This window comes from Plasmodium vinckei (assembly GCF_900681995.1).
Source record: "Plasmodium vinckei vinckei genome assembly, chromosome: PVVCY_14".
Lineage (NCBI taxonomy): Eukaryota > Apicomplexa > Aconoidasida > Haemosporida > Plasmodiidae > Plasmodium > Plasmodium vinckei.
This window is the reverse complement of record NC_051306.1, coordinates 1507742-1531954: the sequence shown is the minus strand read 5'-3', so window position 1 is coordinate 1531954 and position 24213 is coordinate 1507742. Positions and strand designations below refer to the sequence as shown.

At 23.3% G+C, this 24213-nt stretch overlaps 6 protein-coding genes across 6 annotated transcripts; 4 read left to right on the top strand and 2 right to left on the bottom strand.

Moving 5' to 3' along the window:
* Positions 1-271: 271 nt before the first annotated feature.
* On the bottom strand, positions 272-1027 carry PVVCY_1404310 (haloacid dehalogenase-like hydrolase, putative; the record flags this gene model as incomplete). Its single annotated transcript, XM_037634889.1, has 1 exon — positions 272-1027. The coding sequence occupies one exon, from the start codon at positions 1025-1027 to the stop codon at positions 272-274; it is 756 nt and encodes a 251-aa protein (XP_037490929.1).
* A 1847-nt stretch (positions 1028-2874) lies between these two features.
* PVVCY_1404300 (conserved Plasmodium protein, unknown function) lies at positions 2875-5465 on the top strand (the record flags this gene model as incomplete). Its single annotated transcript, XM_008624602.2, has 2 exons — positions 2875-4980; positions 5178-5465. The coding sequence occupies 2 exons, from the start codon at positions 2875-2877 to the stop codon at positions 5463-5465; spliced, it is 2394 nt and encodes a 797-aa protein (XP_008622824.2).
* A 2191-nt stretch (positions 5466-7656) lies between these two features.
* Positions 7657-9744, top strand: PVVCY_1404290 (conserved Plasmodium protein, unknown function; the record flags this gene model as incomplete). The annotated part of the gene is made up of 1 exon (XM_008624603.1): positions 7657-9744. One exon carries the CDS (start codon positions 7657-7659, stop codon positions 9742-9744), a length of 2088 nt encoding a protein of 695 aa, XP_008622825.1.
* Positions 9745-10415: 671 nt separating this feature from the next.
* Positions 10416-14094, bottom strand: PVVCY_1404280 (ubiquitin-activating enzyme E1, putative; the record flags this gene model as incomplete). The annotated part of the gene is made up of 3 exons (XM_008624604.2): positions 10416-10687; positions 10825-13894; positions 14074-14094. The coding sequence occupies 3 exons, from the start codon at positions 14092-14094 to the stop codon at positions 10416-10418; spliced, it is 3363 nt and encodes a 1120-aa protein (XP_008622826.2).
* A 1991-nt stretch (positions 14095-16085) lies between these two features.
* On the top strand, positions 16086-20180 carry PVVCY_1404270 (VAC14 domain-containing protein, putative; the record flags this gene model as incomplete). Its single annotated transcript, XM_008624605.2, has 1 exon — positions 16086-20180. The coding sequence occupies one exon, from the start codon at positions 16086-16088 to the stop codon at positions 20178-20180; it is 4095 nt and encodes a 1364-aa protein (XP_008622827.2).
* A 1032-nt stretch (positions 20181-21212) lies between these two features.
* PVVCY_1404260 (conserved Plasmodium protein, unknown function) lies at positions 21213-24098 on the top strand (the record flags this gene model as incomplete). The annotated part of the gene is made up of 5 exons (XM_008624606.2): positions 21213-23172; positions 23263-23391; positions 23525-23682; positions 23836-23887; positions 24016-24098. The coding sequence occupies 5 exons, from the start codon at positions 21213-21215 to the stop codon at positions 24096-24098; spliced, it is 2382 nt and encodes a 793-aa protein (XP_008622828.2).
* Positions 24099-24213: the final 115 nt, after the last annotated feature.

The following is a 24213-nucleotide window of genomic DNA, read 5'->3' as shown; positions in this document are numbered from 1 at the left end:
GTAAAAAAATGAAAATAAACAGTGTATATGTTTATAACATAATAGTATTGATTTATGTCTTTGGGTGTATACTAAGCGATAATATGAAAGTGGCACAAAAAACGGGGATAATGCGGAGGATAATGTAACTAACTACCATATCACTTACATAATATGCTCCTTAGAAATACAGGAAATGTTTTCATATACCCTATTTTATATGGGCAATGATAAACCCTTTTTATTAGTCCTTTGGAACCATAAAAAATCGATATTATGTAAATATATTTTTTTATATTTGCTTCCCTTTAATGGTTTTATATACTATATTAGCTATAGCATTCTGATTGTTTGAGTGTGTACAAATGCAACGAGCTACTTTAAGAGCACCATAGGTCGAATTTTTAAGTGCCACTGAATATCCTGTTGATGCTAACAACTCTATATCATTTGTGTCATTTCCTATTGATAATATTTCGTTTACATGTATATTATAAAGTTTTGAAATATAATTAAGTCCATATATTTTTGAAGTATTTAAAGGGGATAATACTAATTTATTATTACTTCCTGGAACATATATTTTATAATAATTATCTAATTCAGCATGTAAACCATTTAATGTATCATTATTAATGTCTTGATCTGCATATAATTGATTATATATTTCGATTGATATAATGTCACCAATAGTAAATAGATCTTTAATATTATTTAATATTATAGGTGTATAATCCTTATTATTTATTTTTGCATATTTTATTGAGGATTTTATTTTTAATTCATCATCGGTATCTATATAAGCATCTTCATGTTGTATTCCACCATTTGTATTTATAACATATGCTGAATCTACTGTTAAAAAAACAGCATTTTCTAAAACATTATGAGCTGATAAAGCATATAATATTAATTCTAAATCAAAAAATGAAAATTTTCTTAATATAGTTTTATATCCCTTTAAATATGCATATGCTCCATGAGAATATATTCCATCCATTTTTTCTAAGTTAAAATTTTGAATTTGGGTTTGTGTAAACATTTTCATAGCATATGGATATAACCTACCAGTAGCTAATATAACTTTAAGACCTAATTTATTTGCCAAATTAATTGCACTTAAATTTATGTCACTTATTTTACCATCATCATCTGCTAATGTTCCATCGATATCGATAGCTATTAATTTTATTTTATTATTATATAATAAATCATTCAAACATGTAACAGATTCTTTATATTTCAATAAACTTGTATATCTATTCTTAATAAATATGTCTCCATATAATCTACTTTTCGGATTCAAAAAAAAAAAGACGAGCGAAGTGATCCTTCATTAATTGGCACAAAAAATGTGCACACCAAAAACAATAAAAAAATTGATGTCTTCGAAAAAGTTGTCATTTTGATAGATATAGAAAGTATGTTAAGAAATAAACAGAATAAAGCCAAATAAGTGGATAAAAATTTAATCGAACTTTAAGAAAATTGTAAAGGTTATGAAAATATAAATATAATTCAAAAAATAAAATATATTTTATTAAATTATTTTATTTTTTTAAATACGTTTTAATTTTAATTATGTTTAAAAATATAAAATAATTTAATAAAATATATTTTTCATGGTTGCTGCATATGCTTGTTTTATTTAATGCATGCAAAAGACAAATTAATTATCTTTCACAATATACATCCCCTAGAGTGGGCATATAATATAATACAAAATTTTCCTTTTACTATTTTCTAAATGCCATCATATATTTTCTTTAAAATTGCATGTAGAAATATATGCATTCCTGAGTTGTAAGAAATATATAAGGCATAATAATAAAACACATATGAGCATATATGCTTGGGATAATGAAACTTATATTTCCTTTTTATAAAATGTTTAAATAGTTATGTATCATCAAAATTGAATTTTATAAGCCAGTTCAAATATTTTGTAAAAAAAAAAAATATTATATATATTTTCCATATTCTTAATATATACATTTATGTGTGTATATAATACAACTATGTATTCCTTGATTATACAATTTGAAAAACAACGAGCTTTAGCCAAAGTTGCTACATTTTCTCTTTTTCACTTTACGAATGTAAAAGATAAAAAGGACAAAACACTAAACCAAAATTATACATACTAATAGTATTCTAATTCATATTACAATTTTTCATAATTAATTAAATGTAAAGAGATACATCATTTCCACAAAAATACAAATTATAATAAATAAATTTTCCACCCTTTTTAAACAATTTCCCTTATATATGTGTATGCAGAGAAATTCTATTCGTCATCTATTTATTCATTTATACAATATGTAAAATTAATCAATGGCACATATTTCTTTAATATACCCCCCATAGGTATATAGAGTATGAATTAATAAAAATGATTATGATCAAAAATATGAGTTCGAAACGATTTATACAAATTTTGAAAAAAAGAAAAATAATTAGAATGGTTTAACTATAGTTATCTTTCTTATGTTGAGCCATTTTCATTTTATTCAGTTTTTGTGGTTCCTATATTTTCTATATACCTTCACATTATCTTCTACGCTCCCACCGGTTTTCATACATTTTTTATCCCTTTAACTTACATATATTTAATTAAATTACATTTAAATATTTATAAAACTATTGATATTCATCTTTTATGTCATTTACTTTATTCGGTATATTTTTAATCATACAATATATGGTATATAGCTAGGTAAAACAACGGTCAAAAAAAAAAAAAAATGGGAAATTATATATATAAATAATATGTATTTCGAAATAACTAAATAAAGTTTTAGGGATGAAAAAGAGTTAAAAAACAACTAGTAAATAAAAGAGAAATTATGAAATGAGAATAAATGAAGCAAAAGTAAAGGTGGGGAAAAGCATATGCAAAGTATGAAAAGAGCAAAAAAAATGATGCCTTTAAAGTTTGGATTTATTACAATTAAAAAAAGAAACTTTAGTATATATAATTTTTTTATATCAATACGAAAAGGAGGAGAAACTGTTTTAAAAAATGACATAAAATATGTGTATATTCGTGACTTAATAAGCTATGAGAAAGAAAGAAAAGAAAAATATCCAAATGAAAAAAAGGTAAAACATTTAATAAAAATAACAAAAGTTAATGGTGGAGTCCAATTAAGATGTTCAATGTCTTTCATTTATTTATTAACTTTAAAATGTAAATATATTGAAAGCATATGGCTTAACATAGCTAAGAATACACCATGCACATCCTTAACATGTTTAGAGAGTACTCTTAAAAATATAGAATGGCATAAATTTATAAAATCGAGCTATTTAAAAAATGTACCATTAAAAATAACATCTGTCAAATCGAAACTATTCGATATCCCTTCCATTCGAGGTGCTATATATAAATATATAAACAGTCTAGTTGATAGTCATGAAAGTAGTAGTGAAAATAACTCAATTGAGGAAAACAAAAGTAAATTAGAAAATGTGTGGAATTTATTAGCTATTCATATTGAAAATAATATATGTAATGTTGATTTAAAATTTTCTGGTAAATTGTCTCCTCGATTTTATGAGTATGGATATATAAAGGAACTAGATAATGTCCAAAATTTTGAAAAATATCAAAATGTTAATTTCTTTTCACTTTTTAACAATAATTATAAAATACAAGATGAAAAAATGAAAAATATTGTAAATGATAATGTTCCTTTTTGGTCTATATCAGAAGAAAAAAAAAAAATAAAAATTGATCATGAGAATATTGAAAAAGGAGAAAAATTCAACTTTTATAAATACTCAGGATTTAGTGACCAATTTAATTCACATCATTTTCAAAATAACTCCATTGAGGGTGATCATAACTTAAACCCATTTCCAGTACCAAAGGAAAAAGAATACACCAAAAATGAACAAGCAGAAGAGTCAACTTTTAAGTATAATGATACAAATGCAGAAAATGTAGATAGTATAAGAGAAGCTGAGAATAATATAGGGAAATTATCATGTGATAGTGTCACAAACAATATTGGAAATAAAATGTTAAGAGAATGTAATGAAGGTATAAATTGTGTAAAAGATAATACAAATAATAATCATATCATTAAATATTTAAATGATATGGAGATAAAACGAATGAATTATTACAATAATAATTTTTTTTTAAGTGATGATTGCTATGATACCGCTAGTTGTATATATTCATTAATTATTCATAAATGTTTAAAAAATATAAAAAATGTTAATATCATATGGGACCCATTTTGCTCTAATGGAAATATAATATTTGAATTAGTATATTATTTGTTAAATATTCCTTTATATAACGAAAATGAGGTTCTACCATTTATGAATTTAAAAATATTTAATCATAATGAGTTTTCAACCATATATAAATTTGTTATGAATAATTTGAATAGTAAATTTAATAATAATGTGCAATTAGTAGGGACTGATAATAGAAGTATTATGATTTCCCAATGCAAAAAAAACTTGATTAGATATAAATTATATTATAAAGACATCCTTAATAAGGTAAAAAATAAAAAGGTTGTCCATGACATAAAAGAGGAAAACAATGTAGTTCATTCAAGTAATATAAAAAGAAATTCTTTTCTAAAAAATGTTTTAAAAGATGATTTGGGAGAAGAATACGAAGAATCAGAATATTTAGATGAAACTTTTTTTGAAGAAAATTTCGATGCTAACATAGGAAAGGACATGGATATGATGCTGCTAAGAATGAATGATACCAAGGAACAAACACATTGTAAAAAAAATGAGAAGAACCAAAAAAATATAGAACCATTTCAGAATAAAACATCACAAACAGATGATTTAAAAATATCAGCACCAGGTGTAGATACTATATCTTTATCAACCGAAGAAGATAAAGAATATAATTTGAACTTCCCTTTTGATATTTCTTTTCATAAGGCACATTTTTTCAATGTGGCTCCTTTTATAAAAAATGCCATAATTATAACAAAAATTCCTCATTTTAGCTTTTCCAAGGTATTTATATTAAAACCGCAAAGAATATATATATGCCTTTAGAGTGTCATTGCTTTATATTTTGCTAATATTTATAGCATACTATTATTGCATGGTCATAATGACATATCCATATTTCGTTACGTATTTTTGCAAAAATGAAAATATTTTTATTACATGCCCATATATATAATTACTATTGTTTTTATTGTTTACAGGAATTAGGAATTAACAAAAAAACATTTACATTGTTTGAACAATTTGATCACATGCTAAGTTCTAAAAACGATTGGAAAGGTGTGTATGTTTTAGTAAGAAATAAATCTTTCTTAAATAAATCAAAATTAGAATGGAATAAAATATTATCAATCAACGATTCGAAAGGCCGAGATTTAACTTTATTAAGTTGGACTGGGCGAAGAAAAACCTTATATTCCATGTCAGCTGAAGATGACAAATTGAAAGAGTTGGAAAAATTTAGCAACCAACTGAAATTTGATTATTAAAATAATAATATATAAGGAATACATTAAATTATAGTATACAAAAAAAGAGAATACACCAACAAATATATTGTAATTTTTTTTTTAAGTATTACACCAAATAATTTGTTTATATATATTTTTTAATATTTGTATATACAAAAATTATAAGCATGGTTATTCATTTGATATATACCTTATTTATACATGAGAGAAAAAAATGTGAAATGCATTTTTTGTCATTTGTTCTTTTATTAATTTTTGCATTTTTTTTGTTTTTTACATGCATTAAACTTAAATTTGTATGCTTCCTTGTTTTTTATTTAATTTTTTTTTTATTTCAATGCTTCCATAATAAACAATTTTACAAACATGCATATATGTAAAAAAAACAAATTTTAATTCACAAATTGGTAGAACATACGCATTAAATTTGTTTATATAATATTTATGTTACACCATCACATAGTGATAAATACGTTATTCTCAAGAATAAATGGCCCCATCTATATTATAAAGCCTCATGCATAACATAATTAAGCTTATGGAAAATAAAAAAAAATAAAAAATATATATCAAAAGGAGAGCACAGGAAGTGATGGTAATGAGAGATACCAATAATAAGTAGTAACATAAGGAAATACTAAAGCTACCACAGCCTTTTAGATTTATTACATGCACATGTCAGGAAATACCTGAACAACCTAGACGATTTGGAACAAAAAAAAAAAAACTAGCTATATAATTTTTTTTTTTTTTTGTAACATTTCCTTATATAGGGCCTTTTCCAAAATAAAATTTTTATATTAGCTATTTTGACCACTATAAATTTTTATTTTCGTTGTTCATTATACTTATAATTTTTTTGTTTACATTTTATAAAACATATTTTTTTTTCTTTTTTTTAATAAATAAATAATATATTTTTTATTTTATTATTTATTTTTATATATTTTAATATTATTTTTTAAATTTATTTTAATTTAATTTATTATATTTTTAATTTATTATTTTATCAATTATTATTTTTAATTATTTTTTTGTTACATTTTCTTATGTAGTAATGAAGCATTACTTACAATGTGTATGTCATCTTTATTTATTCATGCATATATAGATATATTAAAATAATGATGCGAATGATTTGAATATATATATATTACATAATTATATAAGATTAAGCGCAGAGGGGAAAGAAACTCATTATAACCCATCTGTATAAATCGTAGAGTAAGTTGGTAAGTAAGCTATTAAGAATAAACTTGCATATTACAGAGAATCAGGCCTTCACATATACATATATATATGCCCAATACAGGAATATACATTAAGAATCAGGCCTACACATATACATATATATATGCCCAATACAGGAATATACATTAAGAATCAGGCCTACACATATACATATATATATGCCCAATACAGGAACATACATTAAGAAACAGGCCTACACATATACATACATACATACATATATGCACAATACAGGAACATACATTAAGAGTAGTATAATTAGTGACAGTATAACTAGTTACTACTTCTCTAATAATAGCCTCGGGGGAATCGCAATTTGGTAGGCAAATCAAGGGTATGACAGAAATTGCTTTATACTACCCGGATATTGCAAAATACTAAGAGCATACCCTTGATACTCCCCGAGGCTGTCATAGAAGGGATATATACACGGGGTTTGAAAGGGCATATCATACGAGGTGTCTGGTGATAACCCTGGGTACATAATCCTGGTGCATCATAGGGGATGTGCATGCTTCGGGTTAACCATTAAGGGACGTACTGAACCTTTTGGTTTGAAAATAATCATTAAGGGGCATGCTGCATGTTTTTGAATTAAATTGTTATTGCTAAGGGGCATGCTGCATGTTTTGACAATAACTTGTAAAAGGGGTATATAATTTTCGCGATAACCTGTAAAAGGGGTATATAAGAATATTTTAAAAGCATGAATAAAGTATGATATAGTCATAATAAATGCCAGAAACATGCTTGTAAAGCCCACACATATTATAATAATTACTTATAAGTATATTTCATAATATCATAGTACCATTGAAAGATAGAATATCATAAAAATGATTGAACATGTTAAACATGTAACCATGTTATATAGAAATGCAGCAGCCATAGAAACTATATTTCCCATGGTTGATTAATATATATTTTTCCTATTTTGTGTCATTATAAAATTAAAAAAATGATTTTTAATAATAGGAAAAGACCGAAAAAAAAAAATGGAATATATATATGTGCGATTTTTCTTATCCTTTCCTTAATAGTTGAAATAAACGAATGTGTAATAAAAAATAATTACAGCAATAAATATTTATTGATTGGTTTAAAACCAAATAATTTTTTCGAATGCTCAAATTTGAATACAAGAATAAGAGACAAAACTAATTATTTTCCAATGCATAACCCTCCAAAAAAAAGAAGGAAAATCGCAAAAAACGAAAAATCACAACTTTTCTTTTTAAATAATATATTTCAAATTAATGAAAAGGGTACTAGAGAGAAAATAAATAGTTTGTGGATAAAAAAAGGGTGTAATGTATCTGATTATAAACGGAAAAATATAAAGATAAATAAGAATAGAATTATTCCAATTAAATTTTTGACATATGTAGAAAAACAAATAAATGGCAAACATATGGAGATAAAGGCAACATGCGCTAGTGAAAATGGTGTTGACATACAAAATACAAATGGTATAATTACAAAAAGTTATGATTTAATAAAGCATATAAATTATGATTTTAAAGAAGAATGTAATGATATAATGATAAGGACAGGAAATTTTTTAGAGGTTTCACCTAATTTAATATTTAAATTTGTTTGTGTAAAATTAAATAAGTTATTTACAAATTTATACACATATGATAATGAAAATACTCCATTTTGTAGTACTGAACATACATTAAATATAACAGAAGATGTTATAAAACATAATAAATTTAAAATATATAGTGTTGTGGGTTTAAAAATACTGCAATTATTTTTAATTAAATATTTGAGAAGTATTAAATTATGTATTCCTCCAGAAGTCCGAAAAAGATATATTTACGATTTTCTAAAAATTGAATATATATCTAAAGTATATGATGAAAAATATAATTTGATTGATAAAAATATTTTTAATAATATTTCAGACAAACTGAAAGCTAAACTTATATATCTTTATATATCATTATACCCCCAAGATGTTCCAAATGTTTTAATAAAAATATTTAAAGTAGCTAATTATAAAAATGAAGATGAACTATTATATAAATATATTATGAAATCACAATTTACATCGAGAGGTGGAAAAAGGTTTCGTAAAAATATATCGAAAGAATATAAAAAAACATTTTGTGTAGAACCTCTAATAAAAAAACATCCTTGTGAAAATGATATATTATGGAACCGATTTTTTTCGATAATTAAAAAACATAATCCAGATGTAGTTAATTCTAAAAAAATTTTAAGAGAAACCTATCGTTTGGTTTTTAGTAAAATAAATTTTGCAAATGATCAAATAGTTCAATTGTTTGAAAATAAGGGTTTCCATATTTTTAGTGATCTACCATCGAGTTCCAATATCGAGAATAATGAAAATAAAGATGATGCTTTTGGAAAAACTCAAATAGCTGATTCAAACGATAACAACTCCAAAAATGAAGAGATAAACTCCGAACGGGAAAAAAAAAAAATTGAAATTAAAAAAAAATTAAAAATTGGACATGAAAGAAAAACATGTGTAATAAACTATATTACCAATTTACAAAGTTTTATTCTTGATTATATAGAAAAAAATAAAACTATATATCATAATTTTTATGATTTAAAGACAAATATAAATATGCCAAAAAATGCTCAATATGATGATAGTATATCTAGTAATACAAATATTTTTCATTTTACAAAATTAAATGATTCTGATAATCAAATAAATAACGATCTCATATTTGAAAGGAAACCAGAAAATGTTGAAAACCTGAATGCAGATCATAGTCCTTCTGCTTCAACTAATGGCACACAATTTGTTATTAAATCAAGCTTACTAAATAAGAAAAAAAAAAAAAAAAATACTGATGATGATACAGCAAAGGAAGTACCACCTCCTAAAACAGATGCCGAAATTCATTGTAATGAAATAGTAAATAATACAATAGATAATATATTAGATATAATGATCCAAAACTCTGGTTTTGGAAATATAAAAATATTATTAGGAATATATAATTCTTTACAAAATAATAAAAATTTTAAACTAATTAATTTTAAGCATGTATTTGATAAATAAACTACATTAGTTTATGAGGATGTATCAAAATGCACAAAAAGTAAAGAATAATTTTTTTGTAGATGGATATATCTCGAGTAGAGGTGAGCGTGTCTTCTTCCACGCTTTACCATTTTATTATTTTTTTTTTTAAATTAGAAATGCACCATTTGGTGTACATTTATTTTTTTTAACCTTTTATTATAAAAATTGCGAATATGTCACAATCCTAATTTTGTAGCTTTTACACATTATGTATCATGGATTTCGTCATTTGATCTCTACTTTTTAATTAAGAACAGATGACGCCTCATTTTGTTTTCCGTTTTTTATGTCAACGAATATGACATGAATAACTATATACGTGGTTTACTATACCGGTAAAACTTATTTCATTTTAGTTTGCTATAATTAAAAAGAAATTATTTTTTTTCAAGTTTGCATAGTTAGATATTTTCGTTCAGAAAATTTAAAAGCAGACAATTATGAATAGGCAGCCTTTATACAATCTTTGTACGCTGCTTTATTTAATTGCCTAAATTTGAAAAGCAATGTATATATGCAATATAAATATTAATTATTTTTTTATAGTAAAACTTTTACTTATTTTGTTTTTACTATTTGTTTATATTTTATATAAGATAGAGAATGAGGAAAGAATGTAAAGAAAAATAATATTAATAATTAAAAGATTATTTATATATAAATTTAATTGATGGGATAAGTACATCTACAAGATCTTGATCACTACAACTAGCTTCTACAACAATATAATCCTTATCACTAGGGAGAGATTGTTTACTTATTTGTTCATATATTTCGTGAATAGGTTTATTCAATCTTTCCTTATTATGTACTGGTAAGTAACAATTATATAGGCAAGCATTTCCAACAGATATTAAGTTCACATCTATGTTAAACTTTTCATTTATATGGTCCACTAGATCTTTTATGGTTCCATTTTCTGAAAAAGTGAAAATAAAAAATTGAGCATAAATAATGTTTACATAAAAAGAAAGCAAAGCAATTCAATCGGCACTCATAGAAAATGCAAATACAAATACAAACTCCCATGTTTTATAGCTTTGTTATTGGTCTTACTTATTGATATTTCTATTTTGTCCCATGTCGTAAAGCCATTGGGTATAGCTTTTACGGGTCCCTTCATAAGTTCGTCATATTCCTTATCTTTCATTCTCAAAGGGGGCATTGGCTCCGAAAAGATGAATAATGGCAATGCGGTATTAATAAATGCATTTTTGAAATAAGAAAGAATATCTTTTTCTTTTTTCTTTTCTTCATCAGTTAGTTTAACATATTTTTGAATTGAATCAGAATAGTTTACATATTTTAAAATTTCAATACCAACAAGACCAGTAATAATAGATGTAGTAGTAGCTAATGCAGGTATAATTTTTCCAGCTACCATTTTTGTTTTTAATTTATCACAAGTAGTTATTTTATAATTCATAGCTCTTAAGTTAGCAAATGCATAAATAAAATTAACATGTAATCCTGATTCTTCATCTTTGTCAAATTCAATAGGAGAAACTTTTAATGAATTTGTTTGTATGTTTAATAATTCATTACAATAGTCTTGTATTAATTTATTATCTTGTGCATAGGAGATAGATATATTATTTAGATTTTTTTCATCAATATTAACTTTTACATTTTTTGGAGAAAATGGTTCTACTTTTATTTGGCTAGCTGCATCTATAATATATTTAATATCATAACAAGTAGGTATATTATATACTTGTGCATATAAGTTAGCTGTACTAACTAAATATTCTTGAACATATGTATTATTTATATCAAATTCAATAACTTGTGGTGGTTTTTTTTGTCCAACCCAAAAAAATTCACCAGTTGATAATTTATAATCTAAAGGAAATGAATATAACAATTGGCTAATTTGATTTATAAAATTTGAATGAAATAAATGTACTGCTTTTTTAATACAGAAATTAAAATTTTTATTTTCTTTAATAATTTCTTTTAATGTATTTAAAACATTTTCTAAATTTTCTAAAGAAGATGCATTATTTCCTTCATCTTGAATTTTTTTAATATACTCATCTTTATTATTTAAAAATTGTTGTATACTTAAAGGGACATTATAAAATAAGCCTTGAAATATATCTCTAGCATATTCGATAGTATGTACAATATCATATGGAAAATGTTTTAAAGTACATAAAGGAATTGAATCTTCAGGGGGATCATAACTATCATTATATGACTGTGTCATGTGAGGAATGATAATTTGTACATTACCTTTTGTCCCTAATGTTCCTGATTCAAATAATGGTTTAGAATACCATACACATTTATTATCAACATATTGTCTAGCTACAATATTATCTAATGCATTAATTATAAAATCTTGTTTTGTCCAAAACTTTTCATCAAATATATGTTCATTTTCTTGTCCGACTTTTGTAACATATGATATAACATTTATATTTTTATTTTTATTTTTGATAGCATTAGATGCAACTAGCGATTTTGATTTTTCAATATGTTCTCGTCTAAATAAAAATTGACGATTTAAATTTGAAACTTCTATATTATCATTATCTGTAATTATTAAAGAACCATTTTTTTCAACTGTACACATATCAAGCAATGAAAATAATTTTGCAAATTCACATCCTAATGCTCCTGATCCAACTAAGAAAATATTTAATTTATTTAACTTGTCTTGAAACTTTTTTCCAAATATAGATATAATATTATCATTTTTACAATTTAATTTTTTTTTATCTTCGACATTTTCTTCATCACTCATATTAATACATTCAAAAAAATCCATATATAATAGTTGATGTATTGGCATATATTTTCCTGTAAATTTTACAATCTCTTGAGCTAGTAATCCACCAAAGAATGAAGTAATTGGTGATATATGTGCTTTACTATATTTTACAACATTTATAATTATATTTTTATCTAATTCGTCTACAGACCATGGTAATTTATTTTCTTTATCTTTACTATTTAAATCGCATGCTTTTTTATATATCTTTTCAAATTCTTCATTTTGATCATTTTCAGGTAAACAGTTAAATTCACTTTCATACCATTTTAATCCTTGAATAGCATAATGTAAATAATTACTTGCATTTAATTTAGAATAATCTGATATTATAAAGCTTGTTGGTAATGTGACTTCTTCAAATATTACTTTCCCTCCTTTATTATCGTCCACTATGGTTATGTTATTTGATTGATCTGAATTATCAGGAGGTGAACATAATAATGGTTTACTCTTAATATATTCATATGGTTTGAAATCTATTTTTAAATTAGTTTTAACTTGTGTACATTCTCCACCTTTTATATAGTCACTAAACTTTGTTGTATCACCAATTGTAAATGTATATTTTTTTAAATTTTTAATTTGAAATATTTGTCCATTTATTTCAGTCATACCTTCAACATTTGTGAACTTTACAAAATCGCCATTTTGAAATGGTGAACTTTTATCAAAATCGAAGGAAACTTTACCTTCTGTCTCTTTACTTATTTGGCTTATACTACATGATTTTACATTTTCACCATCTTTATCATGACATATAAAATTTTTATTAAAATCATTAAATATGTAACCACATAAACCATAAACATTACAACTTAAGAATGCAATATTTTTTGTTTCTATACTTCTTACTAAATTATTATATTTTATTATATCTGAATCTTTTGTATCACAACAAACAACAACATCAAATTTTTCGATAAAATTTGGATCATTTAAATTTCCTGTATAATTATAAACATGTACATAATTATTTAATTCTTGTAAATTAGATAAAACTGCATTACTTCGACAAATTTTATTTTCAACATGATTTTCTGTTATATAAAAATTTACACCAACATCGCTAATCTCACATATATCATTATCATATATACAAACAGACTTAGGACCAGATAAAATTAAATTCTTTGCACATTCTAATCCAACACCCTTAACATTTATAATTAATACATTCATTTTTATTAGCTTGTTCATCAATTCAAAACCATAGGTTCCCAATTGACGGGAATACAAATTTGCATCGATCTTTTCTCCTTCCATTTTTTCTAACCCTATCGAATTTTGTTTGTTTTTTTTTTTTTCAATACTGTCAAGGCCGATGTCTTCGTAGGTTCTTTGCTTTTTCTAAAAAGAATGAAAAAATGAAAATAAAAATGAAAATGAAAATGAAAAAAATTAACAAAGGCACAAGTAGAACATGCTTTAATTTTCAAACCCCTTTTGAATGTATTATCAGGGTAAACCCATTTAGTAGTACATATTCTTTTTCTTTGCTTTTCTTTGCTTTTCTTTGCTTTTCTTACCAAAGGATTACTGCTTTGCATAATATATTTATGCTACGGGTATATAATTTACAAATTGTATAAGGTTAGGGAAAAATAAAATAAGAGAGATGGAAATAAAATTAACAATGATAAATATATGTATCTCTCAATGTATATTGCCTTCTTTTGTGAACATAAAATTTTTGTTAATAGCTTTATGGATATATGATCTTAAAGAAAGGAGAAAAAAAATATATAAACTAGGTTATTTAATATTATTAAAATGCTATCATTCTTTTTTAAACATACAAAAAAATATATCTATGCATTGTGTGATCATCTACTTTGTACATATAACACTATGTGAATATTTTACCTATTATCTTAAAAAAATATATGGCTTAATTTTTTGTTTCACGATTTTGAAATTCGGGCGTATTTAGCTGTTTCTTTTTTTTTTCAAATTTTATAAAAGTTCACAAAGCAAATGAAAATTAAAAAATAAAAGTGAAAAACGATAAAAAAGAGTTTGCAAAATGAAGGTAAAAAAAATATTAATAATTAAAAATAGAAACAATACATTTCTATATATACTAAGCAATATATATGACGGATATATGTGTATGCTATGAATATATACCCCTATATTTTATATATATATATATATGCTTAAAAAATTTTAACATTTTTTTATATATTGTTGATAGTTATTGAAAATTATTATTTTTTTTAGAAAAGTAAGAAATTATTATAAAAACTAATAAATATATTTACCATTTAGATGGACAAATCTTAAGCAATCACTGTCATAAAAAAAAAAAAAAAATATATCAACGATTTTGTATAAGGGAACTTAATTTTCCATATTCTGCGTACATATAATAAATGTCAACTTGTTTATAAAAAAAAAACAACAATATAATAAATTTCAAAACTATTGTGTTTGTGTAATTATTTAGTCTTTCTTTTAGTATTTCATCGTTTTTTTTAATGTCATATATTTTGCTATTATTATTTAGTAGAATATTGGGTGAGGTTATTTATATTTTGCACAAGTTAGGAATAGTTGAAAAATAATATGTAATGTATTATAAATATATTTCTATTTATCAATCCGGAATATCTATTGATTATTTAAGTTATATCTATATGCTACATAACAGTTATGCCCATTTAACGATTTTGAAATAATTGTAAAAAAAAAAAAAAAATTTGTTTGAATTTTTACTTTTTTCATGGAAATTTGAGAATATTCCAAATGTGCTCTTGAAATATATGTATGATCTATTTTTAATGAAATAGTATTTATTTAAAAAAAAAAAACAACATGCTTATTTTTTAGCATTGAAGAAAATAATTCATATAAAAATATATGACATAAATATATTACTACATAAATGATGATAAAAATATATCATAATTTGCTACTTACAATTCTTTTCATTTTAATTCATTTTTAATTTACATCAGTTTATTATATGCAACAATAACTGCTACAATTATTTATAAAACCGTAAAATTATTAATTTATAAATATTAGATGTACATATTTTTAAACACAGATCTACTATCATTCTACTTTTTATTTCGAGCAAACGCATTACCATATAATGATACAATTTTTAACAGCTTTTGAATTTTTATACATTTTCAAATTTTTCCACCTTTAAATAATTTCATTCAAATTTGTGACAATCATTATGAGTATATCTATACATCATTAAGTATGCAATGCGCTATGTAATAATTATACATATTTTTATTTATTTTATATAAAAATAATTGCACATATTTTAAATATAAACAAGATTGAAAAATAGTGTTTATAATAATGAACATTTGATTGTGTAACACGTCGAGGTTGCATATTTTCTAAACACGTGGTTACTACGTTTGAGCAGTTTGCAAACTGAAAAATAAAAAAATAAAATAACGGCACAACACTTAGTATTTCCATAAAATTCCCAACTAGGTGATACAAACAAACTTTGAGATATAATCGACCCATTTCATAATAATCAACAACATTTTTTATAAAGGAAAAAAAGAAAATGTTTCTGAATATAATTAAAGGGTTAGAAAAAAATGATGATAAAGAGAATATAATAAATATAAATACACAAAAATTGTTAGGAGATAAAACATATGAGAAAAGAAAAAAAGGAGCTCAAGAAATAGCGGAAGATATAAAATTATTATTATTAAAAGAAGAAGCGGAAGAACAAGAACAAATAAATATATTATTAAATAAAAATAATAATGAAGAAAATAATATAAATGAATGTAAAAAAATATCTGAATCAGAAATAAATATAATATCAAAATTAAATGGAAAAAATGATATAGATATAAATAATGAATATTATTTTACTAGCTATAATGATAATTTAAAAACAAATGATGAAGGAAATAAAGAAAATGATACAGGAAAAAATAAAGACCAAATTAAATCAACAAACAAACATAATGTTAAATGGGACGATAAAGATCCTAACAGTTTTGGAATTATAAATGAGGGTACTGAACAAACTGATAAAGACGAAGACAATAGAGAAAAATCTCAAATTGTAAATCGTGATGAAACATCAACATATGTAGAAAATGAAGATGAACAATCAAAAGCTATACAAGATAAAAAAGAAAATGCACACAAAGATTTAAATGAAGAAAAATATATTTTAGGAGCTGAAATTATTAAAAAATTATTATTAGATAAATGCAAAGAAAATTGTGATATAGATATAAAAATTGCAAAACCTAATGGAATAAATGATTATATAAGAAATAGTATAAAAGGAAATAATAAAGAAGAAGATGAAAATGATATTCAAAATGATAGTAATGAAAAAAATAAAAAAAATAAAAAATCTTTAAATACTATATTATATGAACATGAAATATATTTTGATCACCTGAACAAAAAATATCAAAATAAAAAAATTATGGAAATATTATATTTTTTGGATGAAAAATTCATAAAAAGTATTAACAGTTCAGAAAGATGTGGTGGTTTAATTTCGCTAGCTTTTATTTCAATAAGTTTAGAAAATAAAATAAAATATTATTTTTCTGAAATATTAAAAATAATAATGTCATGTATAAATGATTCGGATCCAAAGGTTCGTTATTATGTCTGTGAAAGTTTATATAATCTTTGTAAAGTTTCAAAAAATATAGCTTTTAATAATATAGAAGAAATATTTAATTGCTTGTACAGAATATTTTCAGACACCTGCCCTAATGTAAAAACTGGCGGTGCATTTTTAGACAATTTATTAAAAGATATGACTTGTTCATATAATAATATATTTAATATATATAAAATAGTTTACACATTAAAAGATAATATATATATAGAAAATACAAATGCTAGACAATTAATTATTTCATGGTTATTTTTTTTACAAAATATACCAACTATTGATGTATTTGAATATTTTCATTTTTTTATTCGAGATTTATTTTTAATGCTATCTGATGAAAATAAAGATATTCAAAAGCAAGCAAATCAATGTTTAGATCTTTATATGGATAAAATTGTAACATCAAATTATGAGCAATGTAAAATGTTTTTTAAACATATAATTCCTATATTTTTAGAATTTTCAAGACATAAAAATCCAACTATTAAACATAAATGTTTATTATGGATTTATCATTTTATAAATATATTAAATATTCATTTTTATAACATATTTAAATCTCCAAAAAAAAATAGTTTTTTTATGATTGAAATATTAAAGAAAATTATTTGGTCAACCTCTGATGTTAGTTTTGATATACATTATACAGCTCGAAAATGTAATGAACTGTTAATAAAATTTTTAAAATTTTCAACTTTAGAATATTCATTATTAATAACAGAATTAGTATGTAGTATTATTAAAACAAAAATTGAAAATACACATTCCCAATTTCAAAATCAAAAATCATTATTATTACAATATAATGATCAAATGGATAAACAAAAATCAAATAACTCCAACCAATCGGATGTAAAATATATTCCTGACAAAAAACAAAGTGCATATATAAATATATTAGAGAATAAAAATGAGCAATTCTTTAATAATATCACAGTCTCTGAAAGAAAAAATGTACAAAACACTAGTAAGCTTACATATACCTTATCAGACAATACATTTATAAATAAACAACTTAGTATTGACAAAGGATCTACAAAATATGATTTAAATACAAATGAAAACGATGATTTTCAATCAGTAAATAAATATAAATTGCAAAATGATGACTCATTAAGCCGTACCAAAAGTGAAGATATAAATGAAAAGGAAAGCAATGCAACTCATATAAATAATACAAATTTTAAGGACGGCATCAATGCAAGCGGCACAGTAAATGACACAAATCTTAGTGAAAACCAAAATAAAATTCAAACAAATAATTTTGAAAAAAATAATAATGAAAGAAATAGACAAACAAACTCAAAAAGAAGAGATAGAAGTCAAAGTATTTGTTCTAGTGTCATGAATGATAGTATCGATGGGTCTAAATTTTATTGTATTAATGGACAAGATAAATGGGAAGATGAAGAAGAAAAAGTAGAAAATAATAATACCGAATTATTAGAAGATGAAATAAAAAATTCTTTTATAAATAAAAAAAATGACACCACTAATAATTTAGAAACTAATCAAAACAAGCAATCAAATGTAAATGATGAAAAGGGCCATAACTATAATTTAGGATTTATGTATAAACATGAAAGATTGTTGAATGAGCTTAAAGAAAAGAAGATAGTATTGAAAGATGGTAAAAAAATGGAATCATATTATATAAATAAAATAATTAAAAAAAAAAAAAAAGATAACAATGATGAACATAGTATGAATGCTAGTGATAGTAGTAATAGTTATGATGATAATTTATTTTATGATAATTTAGAAAAAAGAAATATTTATCCAATTATAATGTGTTTACAATGGCTAACTGAAATGTTAGTATATAAAAGTAATGAAATAAAATCATACTATAATAAAATAATTGATTGTGTTTTTTTATGTTTAAAAAATGAAGATAACAAAGTTTTAGTATTAACACTTACTGTTATTTCAGCTATGTGTTCTACTGTTGAAAATAAATTCAGTTTCTATGAAAACATAAGTAGAAATTTTATTGATTTATTTAAACAAGATGAAAGTTTATTAATACGTAAAGGAAAAGAAATTATACAACATATGTCTCGTTGTTTGAATAATAAAAAGTTTTTTGCATATTTATGTTATTTATTAATATATGAAACAGATTATATATTTGTCAATAAAATAGTTCAAGTATTAAATTGGGTATTATTAACATCAAATGAAACAAAATATTTAAGAAATTCATTATTATTTCAAAAAGATAATTATCCTTTATTTTCAATTATATTAATTGCTTGGTTTAGTAATTCTTTATGTGCAATATCTTTTTTATTATGGTTACAAAAATATGAATTGGCATATTTTATTTGTTCCTATTTAACACTCTTAGATATTAATTCAGATTTCTTTCATCAGCTAGATAATTTTATTTTTTTATTTGAATCACCAGTTTTTTCAAAACAAAGATTACATCTAATATATCCAAAAAATTATCCATTTTTAATCAAATCATTGATGATTCTATCCTTAATGTTACCTCTTAATACATCTAATAATATTTTACAAAAAAGATTGCAAATTTCACAATTATCTATGCTAACTAATAATGAACAAGTATCAACCTTTTTCGATACCCATAACCACAACACAAATTATAACACTGGCAATAAAATTGAAAATCAACTTCCTCCAGATTCTACCAAAGATATAAATAAAAATAATGAACAATCTAGCCAAAATGAAAATGTCAAACCACAATATAATAACCAAAATAGTGTCGAATTAAATGAATTGTTTAGCTTAGAAAATGATGAAATAATAAAGGAACATAGTATAATTGAAAAAACACAAGCAGAAAAAATGTCGGAGGAACAACAATGGAATACTAAATATGCTAACCTACTTAATAACATAAAGAATCATCTTTTAAATCAAGATCATTCAAATAATAATACATTCGATGAAAATAAAGAGGGAAATGAATTTATAAACATTTTTAAAGCCATATTGAAAAAGCATAGCCTAATCAAATATTACAAATAAGTTCAATCACCCCATGTTCTTATACTTCCATTTGCTTTACTAAACCTAAACAAGAATATCATCAGCACTCCCCCATAGACATATCCACATTACGTATCTTGCAGAACGGACAAAAATATGATTAAACTTTTCATTCTTAATAAAACTGTTTATAAATAGCATGAAATATAGATCGTTCATTTCTTATATATCTATAGCATGTGCTATATATTGTTTGTCTCTTATACTATTTTTTTTTATTCGATTTTATTATTATTTTTTTTTTTTTTTTGGAAACCTTATATATTTGTAAGTATATTTTTCGCCTGTATACTAGTCATATACATAGACTATTTTATTTATGTAAAAATTTTTAATATCTTTTTTAAATAGCAAAATAGAAAGTTACACTTTTTATTCCTTTAATAATTACATATTACTAAAATTAAAGAAATGCATAACCCTACAAAAATGTAAGGGTATGTATATGCTAACTAGATGGGTTAAAAATCGTCAAATCACAAAACTTTGAAATTGTCAAACTTCTAAACTGCCAATCGTTTTAATCTGGCATAAAACGGAATCACATTTGGAATATAAAAAATTTATTAAATACAAACAATTTAATATGGTGATTATTTTTTAAATGCCTTGCTTCCATTTGGGCGTTGAATTTTTTTTTTTTTTTTTTTTTTAATTTTGGGGACAATATAAACCTATTTTAAACATAATTTAACAAAATTTATGTCGTTTTAATTTTATTTTATTTGTATTTTATTTGTATTTTATTTAATTAATGTTTTAAAAATTTCCAGATTCCTTGGTTTACCAATTTCCTTTTTTACTTTTATTTTCCTTCTTCATCACGCTATTCCGTGTGATAGTAATTATTAATTAAATTGAAATAAATGGTTGAAAAGAAAAAAAGATATATGTTAAGTTTTTCAGTGATTTTAAAAAGTTCGACTATCGAACTAAGGTAAAAAAAATAAAGAGAAAACAAGTAAACCCACAAAGAATATAATATATATAAATATAACAAATTGAATAATAATGAAAGATGATGAGAGTAATGGTGATTTAAATAATTCGAGTTTTGGTTCTAATGATAATGATTACTCTAGTGATTTGGAAGATTTGCCTGAATATGAGAGGGAACTGATATTGGCAAAAAGGCATGAAGAATATATGAAAAAAAAGCATAGAAAAATATTATTAAAAAAAGTAAATATTGATAATAAAATAGAAAAAAATGAAAGTGATAATAATATTTCAAATAAAAAAACAACACAAAAAAAAAGTAAAAAAAAATCAACAGAAACAACTACAAAATATAATATAACCACTACACCTATTGGAAGTAACAAAGCACAAAATGTTGATGCCACTAAAAAAGATAGAGATACAAAAGATGCTAAAGAAGTGTCGGATTATTCTGGAAATAATCAAGATTCGGAAGCAAATATAAAAAGAAAACTAAAAAAAAAACAAACAAGCCCTATAGTGTCTAATAAAGATAAAGGAAAAAAAAAATTAAAAAATCTTGGAAAAGAAGAAAAAAAAGCAGACTCAAAAAGTAAGCATAAAAGTTGGACTGGTAAAAATTATACTACCTCTTCTTATGAAAGTTCACCAGCTTATTCAGATAAAAGTTATCGTAAAAAAAAAAATAAAAAAGATAGTAATGCTCCCATTCTTTCTGAACATAATAAAAAAACGCTAGCTCGAAATAATAATTATAATATCAGTTCACAAGATGAAAGTAAAACGGATAAATATATAGGAGATGAAAAAACAAAAATAAAATCAAAATCAGGAAAAAATCATACAATTAGTGATGACAAATATGGTGATAGTAATAAAATACTAAATGATAAAGAGGAAGAGTTATTAAAAAAAAATAAAAAAAAAAAACAAGTAAGAGACACATCCGAGGAAATGGCTACCTTGTTTGATAAAAAGAAAGACGATCGATCTCATGAATATATTTCATCAGGAAAAGGTGGACAAATAAAAAGTAGTACTAAATATTCAAATGATCAAGATAAAAACATTTTTAATGATTTAAAAAAAAAAAAAAAAAATGAACTATTCGAAAAAAGTGAAAGTCCTGTAAAAGACCCAGAAACACCTGAACGGTTAATACAATTATATAAAGAAGAAAAAAAAATAAAGCTAGATATTTATAAATATATGACATATGAAATTATAAACTATTTTCAATTAAAAAAAACATTCCTTTTAGATATGAGTGAACATATAAATTTTCCTTATTATGTTATTGGGCATGTTGTAAAAATAGATGATCTACCAAAACTAATAAATACATCGCATTATGTAAAAAATAAAAATTACACCAATAATAATATAACAAGTGCAGAGAAAAATAAAAATATTTTCTTTATAAAAAATGTAATTAAATGTGATAGTTATTTTTGTATAGATAGATATACTAATGTTAAATTTGAAATATCTCATTTAGATAATCTAAAAAATATAAATTTTTTTAAAAAAATTAAAAAATTAATGAATAAAAACAAAAAAATAGGAGCTAACGAATTAGACAATATAGAAAATAATAATATTGATAGTACATATATATGTGATATCAATAATATATCAGATGAAAAACTTACAATTGATGAATATAATCATTTAAAATTACTTTCTATTAATACTGAAATATTACAAAATTTTAATCTATTTTTAAAGGAAAAAATAGAAGATTTAAAAAACTTCCATTACACTGAAAAACAAATTCAAGACTTAGTTGAAATGAAAAAAAAAAAAAGTTTTTATGAAATATTTCAAAATAATAAAACTATCGATGCTTTGCCTATTTCTCGTATTGTTGTCCAAAGGGAAATATGTTCCCTTTTGAGAGAAATAGACACACTAAATTATTCAAAAAAAAAAATAAATGATGTTTATATGATATCCAAAATAAATAGACAAATTGATGAGTTAACCAAGAAGAAGGACATATTACGAGAACAATTAGAGAAGAAAAGAAGTAAGCACTATATTTTCAATAGCTTATATATTAATACCCATTTCTAACAAATTCACACACACATATATGTTCCCATTTATTTATATGCAGATACTCTTGCTTCAATGAAAAGCCAAGAAAGCATTTCTTATGAAACGGGAAAATATATTCCACAAAAAAAATTTACAAAACCTTATTATAATTCAGGACTATCTGATGATCATTTCAAAACAATCATAGGTATAAACTTACATGCATACTAGATACAAAATGATGTTACAAATGTTGTTCATTTTAGCATGTACATATCCATATGGTGAGCTCATATATTATCCCTTTTACTAATATATATTTTTTTTATTCACAAAAACAGGAGATGAAAAAAAAAATATAGCAGATATGGCAAATCATATAAATGACGAAAAAAGAAATTTCAACAGTCATATAACAAATAAAATTGTTGATTTACCTATGGATTCTCATAATAAAATTATGTATCATTTTTTACATGGAAGTTTACAAAGTAGTGAGGTAAGGATAAGTTGGGAATACATAAATACGTTTCGTTATATATATATTTATTTTGGTCTATAGGCTTATTAAATTTTTTTTTACATGAACGTGCATAAAATTTTGACCGGGTAGCTATATATTTTTTTCCAAAATAAAAATAATTTTTTTTAGGAATTATTCAATGATAGCTTAAAAATTCATGATGAATATGACTTTTTTGGAGGTAAAGAAAAAATAAAAAAATTTAAACAAATGTTAAGTTGGTCACACGAAAACATATAAACACGAATATATATGTGTGTCTGTATGCAATTGATTAATTATGTATTTTTTTTATTAACACATTCTCAGTTAACATTGATAAGTACGTAACTAGCTTTGACATTTTGAAAAAAAACATGAACAAGCAAGAAGAAAATTGCAAAACAAGCTAATGCTGACAAAGCAAAAATAGCTAGTACTCATCAGTAATATGTGCCAAACGAATAAGCAAATATGTAAATATTATACATTTGTGTTAAACCTAAAAAATGCTATAAATAGTATGTC